Source organism: Rhineura floridana, chromosome 22 (assembly GCF_030035675.1).
Source record: "Rhineura floridana isolate rRhiFlo1 chromosome 22, rRhiFlo1.hap2, whole genome shotgun sequence".
Classification (NCBI taxonomy): Eukaryota; Metazoa; Chordata; class Lepidosauria; order Squamata; family Rhineuridae; genus Rhineura; species Rhineura floridana.
In genome coordinates this window covers 10,837,105-10,851,519 of record NC_084501.1, presented here as the reverse complement: position 1 = coordinate 10,851,519, position 14,415 = coordinate 10,837,105, and the positions used below count along the sequence as shown (strand labels likewise).

The 14,415-nt window shown below is 47.6% G+C and overlaps 1 protein-coding gene across 1 annotated transcript in view; it reads left to right on the top strand.

Moving 5' to 3' along the window:
• Positions 1-14,415, top strand: part of PEA15 (proliferation and apoptosis adaptor protein 15) — a 51,646-nt gene that overhangs the window by 30,087 nt on the left and 7,144 nt on the right. Inside the window, exons 2-3 of the mRNA XM_061605568.1 lie at positions 9,972-10,145; positions 13,320-13,475. Of these exons, the coding sequence (XP_061461552.1) occupies positions 9,974-10,145; positions 13,320-13,475 (328 nt within the window). The 5' untranslated portion in view covers positions 9,972-9,973. The remainder of the gene's footprint in view (positions 1-9,971; positions 10,146-13,319; positions 13,476-14,415) is intronic.

The following is a 14,415-nucleotide window of genomic DNA, read 5'->3' as shown; positions in this document are numbered from 1 at the left end:
CCCCTTCTTCTAATCATTTTACTCCATCCAAGTCAAGAGGAAAAAAAATCCTCTCACCAAGGCAGGGGTGTGGGTCAGAGAGAGAGAGAGGCTGAATAGCACTGTGACTAGAAACTTAACTGGCCTTCCCTCAGAAGGCGTTTTGGACCCACCAAACAACAAACAGGAGCCATATTGAAAGCAGGCTGACCCCTGCTTCTTATTTCCTGAGACATTCTCCCTATTTGAATAGTATTTCCTCCCCTCCTCATTCTAACAAAACATTCCTCAGCATCCCCTCATCTATGTGTGTGAGAGAGGGAGAAACTGAATAGAAAAACCTGATGCTTTCTGCCTAGAAATTAGCCTCTCCTCAGAGTACCATGCAGATATACGAGGCTAGGATGCTGCTTGTTTCCTAAGAAAGGCCATCTTTAAAAATGGCCCCTTCCTGACAGTTTCCCTCCCTATAAATGCCTTCTCATTCTCCTCTTCAAGCCTTCCCAGGTTATTCCTTTCAGCAATTGCTGTTCTCACAGACTTGTATCTGACCCACACCTGTGTCATCCCAGTAGCCCTCCATTTAGTAAGTTTATTATTTCATATAGCACTGTCCAAGCGTGCATGCTGCAAAGAGAGAGGAGACTGACATGTCCCTGCCCTGAAGAGATTGCAAATCTGAAACTGGACACAGGAAGCAACAGAGGGAGATGATTTCATCCCCTCCCTGCCCCTCACGCCTCCCTTCATACCTTCAGGTAGCCCCCTAACAAAGGTTTCCTCATGATGAAACCACTGTTGCTTACCCCACTAAAAGTATTTACAGGTTGTAAGTGCCTTGGGGATGGGACCTACAACTGTAGCAAAGAAACGGCCATCCCCATCGGGTGGCTCAGGGGACAACGCTGTGATGAAATTCTGGGGAACTTAGCTTCTGGGTTGGTCTGTTTACTGTGTTTGCCTATTTATTTTTTCCTCCAAGAAGCTCAAGGTAGTGTACAGTACATGAGTTCTCAACACCACCCGTATTTTATCCTTGCAACAACCATGTGAGGTAGGACATGTTGAGAAATAGCGACTAGCACAAGAACACCTTCAGTTGAGCGAGGATTCAAACCCAGCTCTCTGGCTTATATTATTTAGATTGTTTGGCTTCAGTGATTTGGGACAAGCAATGTGACTGTAGGTGGGCTGCACCAGTGGCAACACCTTCTTAGTTAACAACATTCATCCAATTAATGGAGAAAAAAATTAATTCATCAGTACTGTAATCTACCAGTGAACATAGTCCACAAATGCTTGATGGATTCTCCATGTTCAGAGGCAGTGTACCTTTACATCCCAGACATGCAACAGGAGAGGACTATTTGTCTTCTTGTAGTGGGATTCCTGGTGGCATCTATGAGAAAATGGATGCTGAATTAGATGGACCCACCTTGGTCCCGGTCCACTGCTAGGCTTGATTTTATCAGGTGCAACTTTTCATCTCATCTTGACATGACACACTTTGTGTTGAGGATTCCTCTTTCCTCACAAAATTGCAGGAGCTTTTCCTGCCTCTGTATCTGGACACCTCAGAGGAGTGGTGGGAAATCTGCATCCCTCCAGATGTTGCTGGATTTCATCTTCCATCAGCCCCACACAGCATGCCCAATGGTCAGGTATGATGGGGATGAAGTCCAGCAATATCCAGAGGACTACAGGTTAGCCACTCCCTGCCTTACAGAGAAAAGTAGAAAAGTTGGTGTGTGCACAAAATAATTTGAACTGGGTCCTCATGTTGCAAGTTAGGATTAAAAAGTGGGCCTTAGGTCTGATAAAATAAGTCTTCGACTGCCCTAGAAAATGTATGGTTTTTTATACCCACAATGCCACAAATCAATCTCTCTCTTTCTTTACAAATCTAGGGCACAAATCCTCTTCCACACAGATCAGCAAATCATGTCAATGAGAATCCTAAGAGCCAAACAGGGAGATTTGGATAGGGTACATCAGTATTATGTACAAATCCAGCATGCACCAGAAACCAGTATGTGAACATTTGTATGGTAGGATTGTGTTGAATTTTAATCATCGTTGTGTTGCTTTGGGGCAAAGAGGCGACTCAGAAAATATCCGGCATAAATAAACAACAGCAACAGGGTCATCTCTCTGAGGACCTCTTGGAATGTCACATGCACAAATATATCATTTGTTTTAATTGCTGATTACATTTTTTTATTTTTACAAAAAAAACCTCCCTTGCCTGCAAATTTGCTCAGGGTGGTATTCACAGTCTGCCCTCTCTTATCCTCACAACTACCCTGTGAGTTAAGTTAGGCTGATGAGCCCAGATCCTGAGAGATTTCTGGCTGAGTGGGCTTCTGGATCTCCTCATTCTGAAGTCCAGATCTTCAGCTGCCACCACCCCACACCAGAGTTCATTGTTACAGGATTAAGCTGTTCCCTGTAACAACCCTGTAAGGTTTGCTTGCCTACATGAGAAGGTGAGACAGAGTGGGGCGATTCCTCACAATAACAAGAGTATACATTCCCCCAGTCCCCTCCCTCCATGTGCTAAAGTCTACAATAGAACAAGCACGTATCATTTTTCATCAAGGATAAAGCTATCAAATGGATACTAGCCAAGATGTTTCCACTGTTGGCCAGCATCCCTTTGGGGCATCTGTGAGAACAGGAGGCTGGACTAGATGGGCCCCCTTTGGCCTGATTCAGGTGCTGAAGGGCTTTTCTTAGGTACTTAAACTCTTAACATTCTCTTTCCCCAAGGCTTTGGGCACCAGGCTAGGTTGCCAAATGTTTTTTCCCTTGACTGGCCCTTAGCTCCCGTGCTTTTAACAACGTTGTTTTTATCTCTGTGCAGTTAAAAAGATTCACTTGCTGATTCCAGCAGCCGCTTATAGCCACAGGAGCTGTCCACATCAGTTTGTTTACTGGCCGGTTGGCAGCCCCAGGCCTTTACTCACTTCCACCATTATTCGCTGCTTGCTTCTCCTTTCTTCACCGCCACCCAGCGGGCCTGGGAAATGGGCAACAGGCCCAGTGTGGGCAGTTTGTTTTTCTTGAAGGGCTGCAGAATGCCGATGCATGGAAAGCAAGAGAAAAAGAGGGAAACAAGAAACGGAGTAAAAGGCATGAATAAGCAAGAGGAATAGACAGGACACAAGCCTACCCCCTTTCCCAACTTGGAAAGAGTGAGCAAGTTCCAAAAGAGGATGGAAGAATGAGCGGGCGAGTGAGTAGGGCAGACAGGCAGAGAAAAGAGCGGGCTCCATGCCACAGCGCCTGCTTGCTTGCTGTGTGCCGCCCAGAATACTGAGTGCAAAGGGGAAGAAATAAATAAGTAGCTTCGAGTGAGGTGGAAAAATCATTTGAACTGCTGGAGCCAGCATCTCTCCCCACCAGTGATTCATTGTTTCAGGAAGGCCAGCCATCTGGGAAGGTTTTGCTTTAAATGGACAGAGCCGGAATTTCCCCTTCCTAAAGGACCGGCGAGAACACCACAAAAACAGGACTCTGTGTCTGTGTGTAGCAACAGGAAGCCTAAGGGGACAGGATTGCCAATAGTTTGCTATCAGCCAGATAAGTGGAAAATTATTAGGTGATCGTGTTTATATCCCTCTCTGCCCATGATATCAAAAACAAGAGCAGGCCAAGCTGTTTCCGTCAGGCTGTTTTGGCCATCCTAGACATTGGCAGGCCCACGGGACAGAAGAGCCAGCTTCTTAAAATTCACCCACAGAAAAGACCATGGTGCACAGACAGACCAGTAGACCCTGACTGGCCCTGCTTACACAGAGTTGGCACTTTGAACATGGAGAAAAGGATGGGTGAGGATGGAGTTGAGAGTATTAAGGGAAGGATATGGTGGTTGCCTTGGTAGACACCATTAGCATTGTGGTGGAAAATGGCTGTTTCCCAGGCAATGGCAAAGAAAGGCGAGACCTTTCTTGTTGCTGTTGCAGGGGGGGGAAGGAAGGTCCATAGCTCAGTGGTAGAGCGCCTGCTTTGCACAAATCCCAATCGTCTTACTCTGTACACATTGCCTCCTCCTTTGGTTGGATCTGGCAGCCAGGCTCTTCTTATGTGCTTATGCTCTTAAGAGGATGCGTGGAACTGAGTACAGAATGTGCCATTTGGGTAGGTTTGTGAGTAACGTTAACTGAGGGCGGCCCTGAGGAAACAATAACGTGGATGCTGTGTATACATAGGGATAACATTTGTATAATTTTGTACGTGTAGAATGATTAGCTATGCCTGGGCATGCGTTTAATTGCACAGGAGAGAATTAATTAATTAGCATGTTCTGGTTGGGAAGGGCTCTGAAGATGCAGGAGATTGATGGTGCATATTGTGATGCTGTGCGGATGCTTGAAATTTGGGGCTCCCCAGCCAGCATCATCTCTTGGAATTGGTTTGGATTTGGGTCATTTCTTGATACGTACATTCTAATTGCCCCTAAGTAGACCAGTGTATGTGGTGCTGCCCAGCTAGAAGAGATACATTAATTTGTGTAAATGGTCAGGGAGAAGACCAACGAATTTGGGCTTTTGTGTCATGGACTGTGTACATATGTGCACATGACTATTTTTATAAGGGTGTGATGATATGATCCTGTGTTTCATTGTGCACATGAGTGTAGCAATGCTGAAGTTTTACGAGACGTTAACACGTATGTGGCTTTATTCCCTGGTTGTTTGAAAACAAGGCTCTCCATTGGGGTACAAGAGCTCATGTAATTGAATTTGTTCCCTGCGATGTGATGTGCCTGTTACAGCAAGACTCTTTAGGTGTGATAATCCACTTTTCTTTCCACTCCAGACCTTTCTTCTGCCAAACAAGAGGCTCTCTAAGCAAGTGGTGGTGGTCTTTTTAAAAAACTCACCCTCAAATGTTTGTTAACAACCAGCAATTGAGCATTGAGGTCAATGGATTGAGAGCTTCAGCTTTAATCTGACAAACACTGTCTTGAAACCCAGCTGTCATATTTCCCAAATCCCTAGAATGATAATTAACCACTGGATTTGAGCAGAATAAACAAGTGACAGTAAACAACAAATTGGGGGGGGGAGTTGAAGGCATGACTGGATCGAGTTCTTCCCATTTGTTATCTTTTGTTGTTGTTATGTCGATTCAAGTCTATTACGACTTATGGCGCCCCTATGAATCGGTGACCTCCAATAGCATCTGTTATAAACCACCTTGTTCAGATCTTGTAAGTTCAGGTCTGTTGCTTCCTTTATGGAATCAATCCATCTCTTGTTTTGCCTTCCTCTTTTTCTACTCCCTTCTGTTTTTCCCAGCATTGTTGTCTTTTCTAGTGAATCATGACTTCTCATTATGTGTCCAAAGTAGGATAACCTCAGTTTCATCATTTTAGCTTCTAATGATAGTTCTGGTTTAATTTGTTCTAACACCCAATTATTTGTCTTTTTCACAGTTCATGGTATCTGCAGAGCTCTCCTCCAACACCACATTTCAAATCAGTTGATTTTTCTCTTATCCCCTTTTTTCACTGTCCCAGCTTTCACATCCATACATTCGACCGAACATCAGGAAAAACTAACTGTTAGAGACATACGACAATGGAACCAATTACCTAGAGAGGTAGTGGGTTCTCTGACACTGGAGGCATTCAAGAGGCAGCTCGACAGCCATCTGTCGGGAATGCTTTGATTTGGATTCCTGCACTGAGCAGGGGGTTGGACATGATGGCCTTGATGAGATCGGGAATACTATGGTCTGAGTGATCCTGACTTTAGTGTTCAGTGATACAGCTTTGCATTTGAGGACCTTTTCTAGTTCTCTCATAGCTGCCCTCCCCATTTAACTTTCATCAGCATTCGTTTCCTATCATTACTGGTTTCTGCTAGTGGTATGGTATCATCTTAAATTATTGATATTTCTCCCTTTAATTTTCACACCTCCTTCATCTTGGTCCAATCCTGCTTTCCATATATGTTCTGCGTATAGATTAAACAAATAGGGTGATAAAATACACCCCTGTCTCACACCCTTTCCGATTGGGAAGCATTCGGTTTCTCCATATTGTGTCCTTATGGTAGCCTCTTCTCCTCCTAGAATTACAAATACATTTGTACCCTGCTTCTCTGGCTGCTTTTGCACCAGCGGTGATCCAGACCACACTCTCACACATGCAGCAAAACCTGCTGGAAATATCTCCCTTAAAAAGCAGGCAATGACAACCCTGACTGTTAAGATACTGTGTTTTTCTCTCTCTTGGGGGAACCCCCCCCCAAAAAACCCATTTCATTTCTGCTGTACAGTTCCACCAGCTGATTTTTAACTCCTGACCAGTCAACCCATGGAGAATATTCTCTTGGTTTCTGCAGCCTCACCTGTCAGCTCCCAAGTCAACAGCCGTTTGGGGAACAGTGGTTTAGTTTCCCCTTCAAAATGTGTCAGTACTTTTTGGGACCTGGGTGTGGAGAGCATAGATGAAATTAGGAACTCACAAGCTAAGGAAGTTGGAGGGTGGGGGTGCTTGGAAGAGTTCTTCTTTTCAGATGCCGCGAGAAAACACTTCACGGTACCTGTTGACGTGTTCAACATTTGTGGCGCACAAGGATTTTGAAGGGTTACCTGCATACCTGGTGTAGGGAGGTAGTCACTAGAAGTTAATTTCTCTCCTTTCAGCTCCTTGCATTCTGAGCCTGGGCTGGAGTGCCCTACCAGGGACCCAGCTGTTGATGCACTAATACCTCCTCGCCTCCTCCTCTTTCCAAAATAAGTTCTTATTAACCACAGATGAGCCCATCTCTCCAATCCAAGGCCAAATCGCACATTGTCCCTGAAATGTCAGGGATTCTGGAAAGCCCTACAAAGCTGGGGAATGATGTCTCTGTCTGGGAATTATATTTCCCAGTGCCCTCATTTTAAAATAAATTAAAAAATCTCTAATCACCATTACCAAGCCATCTATGCAAACAAGCCGCAGAAGTGCTGCCGGCATTCTCTCTTTTTATACGGATGCAGAAATGCGTCTGTCTCTAGCTGGGAAGATCTTGATGCCCCAGCAAACATTTTAAAACTCTGTGCTGTTGTTTCCTGTAGAGTTATTCTGTATTAAACAGTCAAAGGCATGCCAGGGGCTGTAAGTTGTTAAATAAAGCAGGCAGCAGAATTGGGCCTGCCATTAGCAAACTAACTGAATCCTGGCAAGATGGAGGCACTGTGGGTGGATGAGCAGTTCCTGGGTTCGGATCATTGGTCAATTGCCTGCTTTGGATGGGACCATACTCCCCCTGAAAGAGCGGGTTTATGGTCTGGGAGTGCTCCTGGATGAATCTCTGTCACTAGAGGCCCAGGTGACCTCAGTGGCTAGGAATACCTTTTACCATCTGCTGCTGGTAAGATAGCTGCAGCCATTTCTTTACTGGGACAGCCTGATCACTGTCATCTAAGCATTGATAACCACCAGTTTGGATTGCTGCAATGCGTTCTGCGTGGGGCTGCCTTTGAGGTTGGTCCAGAAACTGCAGCTAGTACAAAACACAGCAGCTCAATAGTTCCCTGGGGCTGTATATTGCCACCATGTAGAGCTGTGTTGCTCCACGTAGCCTGCCCTTCTCCCCCTCAGAGGCGTGTGATGGAGAGCACTATCCGGTCATAAATGCTGAAGCAAGACTCAGTTGCCACTCTGGTCAGCTACTAAGGGGGCCACCTTTATGTCAAGCAGCAAAATGTCTTGGAGCAGCCCGGATTAGAATCTATGATCATCCCAAAGTGCAGAACCTGCAATAATGGGCTCAAGTTGCAGGAAGCCAGATTTTGGGTGAACATCAGGAAAAACGTCCCAACTGTTAGAGTGGTATGACAATGGAGCCAATGACCTAGGGTGGTGGTGGGCTCTCCAACACTGGAGACATTTAAGAGGCAGCTGGACAGCCACCTGTCAGGTAGGCTTTAAGCTGGACTCCTGCACTGAGTGGGGGTTGGACTCGGTGGCCTGAGAAGCCCCTTCCAACTACGATTTCAGGATCCTATGAAAACAGTTGCATATTTCTGTGTTATTTTATTGATTGTCTTCAGGTCGTCTGCTGTTGGGCTGTGGGTTTGGGGGTTTGTGGGTCCCACTATATTAAAACTCTCACAATTTCCCAATATTTGTCAAAGGAAGTATATGTTGTTGTTTTACATTATGTGTAAGAGTAGCAAATGCATGGGGTGAGGTGGGAGGGTGCTGGCATTTCTGTGTGGAGTCTGACGGCTTGTATGTACCAATCTAAAGACTTCTGGAAACCATCACTCCAAACTGGGACTTTTTCTTGCACCCCACCCTAGAAACACACCTTGCAGGGTTCTGTCTGACAAAATAGTTAACATAAGAACAGCCTGCTGGATCAGGCCAGTGGCCCATCTAGTCCAGCAGCCTGTTCTCACAGTGGCCAACCAGGTGCCTGGGGGAAGCCCGCAAGCAGGACCTGAGTGCAAGATCCTTTGGGAGGATATTGTTGTGAGCTCCCTCCTGTTCCCGAGGCAGGAGAGATGTCCTAGGGCAGGACAACCTGAGTCTAGTTTCCTTTGGGCAAGAGTGTAATTCCAAGAGAGACTCTTCGTAATATTTGGTTTCTTTACAAATGCAGACACAGAACATAAACAGGCCCTCTTACAAGGCAGCTGATACACTGGCCTACATTACAGACCCTTTCACCCCCACCCACGAACGCTGCCACCTTTTTGCCTTGTGCTGTCCCTGCCAACCTCATGCTCTGTCTTTTGCAAATGGCTGTTTCTTCGCACACCCACACATCTGCCCTCTCTCCCTTGAGCTTGCAGGGAGGGGGTAGGGTATGTGTGCTCTCACCCCACACCCTGAAACTTGGAAGGGAGAGATTGCCAGCCAAAACGTAACCCAGTGATCTTGGGCTGCAAACACTCAATCTTCCTAACAAAGGAAGGTAAGCTCACAATATATTATTTCATAAATATTATATATATTAACAACTGGCACACAAAATAGGACGGAAAAGCATCATACCTGCTTTACAAGGCATAGTTGGGGAGAGGACATAGAAACATCAGAACTGAATGAGAGCCCTTCAGCGACTGAGGGGGGACATCTAGTCCAGGGTCTTGTTCCCACAGTGGCCGACCAGAGGCCCCACTGGGAAGCCCATAAGCAGAACCTGAGTGCAATAGCAGTGCTCTCACCACTTGGGATTCCCAGCAGGTGGAAGTATTCAGATAACTCCAACAGTAGAGGCAGAGCGTTAGTAGCCACTGATAGCCTTATCCTCCATGGATTTGTCTAATCACCCTTTAAAGCCATCCAGGTTGGTGGTCATCACTGGCAAATACAGCATTTTATGACAGAAGGCAGGATTCCAGGCTGGAGCACATGAGTCCATCACTGGCCATTCCAGGACCCCCTACTACCTTGAGTGTCACAGTAGGACCTGGCAGACCAGAGTTTAAATCCTTGCTCAGCCACAAAGGTCACTGGGTGTGACCTTAGGCCAGTCACAGTGTCTCAGCATAACCTACCTCACAGGGTTGTTGTGAGGATAAGATGGGGAAGAACCATGTACATCACCTTGAGCTTCTTGGAGGGAAAGTGAGATATAAATGAAATAATAACATGGGCCAAGCCAGCTATTCAGAGGTGGGCAATAATGATGATAAATTTGCTGAACTTAAGAAAGTTGGGGGGCAATGTAACCAGGAGTGGCCTTTTTTTCTTAGGACCATGAGCTCAGTTCAGGCTGCATTCATTTAAAGCACATTACTCCCCCTTGCCACCCCCAAAAAGTTTACCCCTCACCCAGCTACAATTCCCAGCAACCTTAACAAATGACAGTTCCTAGGATTCTTTAGGAAAATAATGTGCTTTAAATGTTCTGGCAGTCCAAACCAATTCGTCAGAGTCCTTTAATTAAGGGGTCTTTTGCACCTGGCTCCGGGTGGTGGGCATTGGGGTTCTAGTAGAAGCCTGCCCACCCCCTCGCTCTGACTCACCCTTCCTTACACAGAGATGGCAGAATACAGCAGTCTGCTGAAAGAGCTGGCTGAGAACATCACCAACGAAGACCTGGACCAGCTGAAGTCAGCCTGCAAGGAGGACATCCCCAGCGAGAAGAACGAGGAAATCACCACTACCAAGGACTGGTTCAGCTTCCTTGAAAAGCACAAGAAACTAGACAAAGGTGAGAGGGAGTGTGCTCAGCCCTGGGCTCTTCCACACCAACCCACCCATTCACACCCCTTGCCCAAAACTTTGGAGAGTTCAAAGGCTGGGAGGGACAGGCCTCCCTGCACTCAGTGACCATCCTAATTCCCGGCACCAGCTGAGCCAGCCCACAGCTGCCATCGGTGGAGGAAATAGGTGGGCTGGTGTGGGTGTGTCAGTTTGCTTATCACATGAGTCTTCTGAATACAGGGTGCTGGAAACTGCAGGACGGGACAGTTGCTGTTACACTCAGGGTCCTGCTTGTGGGCTTCCCATTGGAGCATCTGGTTGTGCACTGTGAGGACAGGAGGCTGGACTAGATGGGCCCCCTTTGGCCTGATCCAGCTACTGAAGGGCTCTTGTATATGTTCTTACGTCTTAGGCCCCACCCTTCCCTCCAGAATAGCACAGGGCGCTGCTCACAACATCACATATACAAGATGCAATAAAATCACCGTGAGGACTGTGTACACACCATACATTTACAGCTCATTTCCACGCCCCCCCCCAAATCCTGAGAACTGTAGCTTGTTAAGAGTGCTGTCCTAGAGCAGGATGTCTGTTAATCAGATACCTGTCAGGTATACTTTCACTTGTATTCCTGCATTGAGCAGGGGGTTGGACTTAATGGCCTTATAGGCCCCTTCCAACTCCTACCATTCTATGATTCTTTGAACTATGGCCATGTAAGGGGTAAACTACAGTTCCCAGACTTCTTGGGGGGGGGGGAAGAAAATGTATGCTATGTATACAACCTAAAATAAAAATCACTTTAAACACAAAGCAGCGGCAACAGACAGTCCACGTCACCTGCTCCAGAACCATCATCACCTAAGGCCCAGGCAAATAAATACATGTTTAACTTGCACCTGAATGTAGCTAGCGTGGAATATCTCTTAAGGGTGAGAATAGGGAACAATGTTCGTTGTACTCAAGAGCAGACACATTAAAATTAATGGACATGACTAACTTAGGCCCATTAATTTAAATGGGTTTACTCTAACTTAGGTGGATACAACTCTGTATCCCTTCAGGGGCTCATAGGAACCAGCTTGGGGAGTGGTTCTGGTTGCAAGTTTGAGAGACTGTCTTAAGTCTACAGGTGGTGGGGAGGGGGGTCACTCAAATGCTACTGCAGCGTCATGCTGCCCAGCCCATTCACACAGCCGCCATGTGCGAAGGAGCTCTGTGCATGTATGACAAGGGGGGGGGAGGGAAGAGAAGTTCTCAGGCGCTGTCATTTTTATTTTCCCTCTCAAACATGGCATTATTCAGAACAGAAGCATTGTAAAGAGGTCGACGCCAGCTCTGTATCAAAGTCAGGGGCTTTACTGCCAGCTGCTTGCTGTCTCTGCCTCACAAGCGACTGTTTACCGGCATGTGGTGCTTTACTGCTGAGGCTGCCTCAGCATGCCTTGCATGCCCCAGGTCCACTCTGCGGCATAATCTCCAGGTAAGTCTGGGAATGCCCCCTGCCTGAAATCCTGGAGTGCTGCTGCCAGCCAGTGTAGACAGCACAGAGCTAGATGGACCAACGGTCTAAGGCAGCTTCCTGTGTTTCCTGTGGGGGTGCAGAAAATGCTCCCACAGCATGAGAGGTTCAGAATCCAGTGGAGCAGCACCTGATGAACAGGCATCCTGCTCTGGGACAGGATATTCTTTGGTCTGATAAATAAATAGGATAAGTAGGATAAATAAACATGGCAAAGAGCAGAGGGAGGATCTATATACCCAAACATGTAAACATGCAGCTAAGTGCTCTCCTCCACCACCCTTCCCCGCCCCGCTTTCCTTCCTAAGGAAGGAAGGTGAGTGCAGCTAAACCAAGCTGAGTGACTCAGAGTTGGCAGGGTTGGGGTTGAGCGCGGGGGGGGGGTAGAGGAGTCAGCCTGCCTGGCTGTAACAGCTCCAGGCAAGGGGAACGGATGGACAGGCTCCTGGGAGAACCAGTGACTCAGCAAACAGACACCATCAAGGCAGTTTGGCTCAGAATCCAGATCCCATTTGAGTTCTTGACGCTTCCAGACCCACCATCAAGGATGACCGCTCTACCGACTCTTCCTCCTGTCTTCAAGAGGGGAGAGGAATTAATATCTGGCATCCGGCAAGAGGTGATAGAGCACGAGTAGGTGACAAAGTGTGGATGGCATGTTTTCACAAAAAGGTTTTGCAGCAGAAGCAAGAGCCCAAAACTCCACATCTTTGCATATACAGCAGTGCCTTTTTTGGGGGGTGGGGGGGTGGGAGCTCAATGTGATTGTGGGATGCCAGTCAAACAAACGCCTCTTCCAAGGGATTTAAGGCAGGTGTGACACATAGACACCATCTGCCAAAGAACAGGTTCCACCACTCTAGAGCCTCTTCACACCCAGACCCAGCCTGCAGTGCCCCTTATCTTGCTGCTCTGCTTCTCCTGGGCAGATCTGCTGATCTCGCCTCCCCTCACTTTAGCCTTCCGGGTTCTTGAGCTGAGGCCGCCCGCACGCATGAGCTCAAGGCGACTGAGCCCATCCCTGGCTTTCTCTAGTCACTGCCTTCCCCTCCCTGAGATCAGGGGAAGGCTACAGATGGTACTGCGGAGCTGGGTGATGTCATTTTATTTTGTGTGGGTTTTTTTTTTAAGAAAGCTGTTTTCTCAGGGCAATGCAACCTGCTGTTGGTTGGTTGGCAGGTTCTCTTCATCTCCTATAAACACACACACACACACCCTCTGCACTGGTCCATCCACCCACGCGCCAGCATCATCATGAACAGACTCACACCACCACGCAACACCCACACAAGACAGTCACGTGCTTCCAGAGGGGTTCACAGTCGTCAGTCACACCTTGCAGCAGCAGCACCACCACACACACAGAGCTGGTCTGTTAAAGACGCAAAGAGTCTGCTAATCTCACACATAAAAGGGTGGAACAGGTGTGGGATTCAGGCAACTATCTGCATGAAACAGTGAGCTGTTTCTAAGCTGAGAGAAAAAAGTCCCCGTGCTTACTGTCTTGAATATCTCCTCTTTCAAAAGCAAAAGAAGGACAACCAAACTCCATCTCCGCTGACGGAGTAAGGCAGACACAATCCATCCAATTTGACAAGAGGCTTCTCTTTCTCTCTCTCTCTCTGTGGGCATCTGCATCTAACCTGCCTCCCTGTGCAGACAACCTCTCCTACATCGAGCACATCTTTGAGATCTCGCGCCGCCCTGACTTGCTCACCATGGTGGTTGAGTACCGCACCCAAGTGCTGAAGATCTCTGAGGAGGATGAAGTGGACACAAAGCTGACCCGGATCCCCAGTGCCAAGAAATACAAAGGTCAGGGGCTTGTCCTGTTCAGGCCCAGGGTCAGCATGATCTATTTCATCCCCTCCCCATGGCCAGCTGAACCTAGCCACCTTGCCTGCACCCCACCCCACCATTTTCCTGCCTGGAAGCCTGGGGGTGGGGTGCTTGCTGGTTGGGTCATTAATTAGTCATTTGGCTGGGTGTGGGATATCCCCCTTCTCCTCAGGGTGTTTGAGTGATTTTTAAGAAGTGGGAAGGCCCACCTTTTCCATCCATCCTTGAGGGTGGAGAGCTTGATTCAGACCCATTTTCGGAATCTGGAGACACCCAGCTTGAAATCTCCAGTCCAAAGACCAGGGAATGGGCTGTGCCCCCACATCCAGCAAAGTTAGGAGGAGAGCTGGTTTAACTGGCGTCAGCCAGAAACACCATCCCAGGGCCTCTCTAACTCACACAACTGGCAAAAGGGGGAGATAAATTGTTTATGGCACAGGGACCCCTTCGAGAGTCAGTTCTTGCTGCCCTGAGGTTGAAGATGGGCAAGCAGGCAAACGCAGGCGCCTTACGCATTTTCTGCGTCTGTTTCTTCCGTTGCTAAAGGGGCCAATGATAGAGATGTATAGCATTTTGCAATGTGTGGTGAAGCGGACGGAGGGAAAAATATGAAACGGGGCAGTAGTTTCAGGCCAGGGGCTCCTTCGCACAATTTGTAACCAACTTACGGGACTCGCTGCCAAAACATGTGTCGACAGCCAGCAAGCCAGATGTCTTTGAAGGGGGATTAGATGGATTCCTGGAGAAAAAGACAACCAATGGCCACTAGTCTGATGGCTGTTGATTTCCTCCATGTGCAGTGGCAGTCTACCTCTGTGTACTGCTAGCTGAACAGCAGGTGAGGGCTGCTGCTGCCTTCACACCCTGCCTGTGGGCCTCCCATTCTGGGAACAAGGTGCTGGGCTTGGGAGGGGGC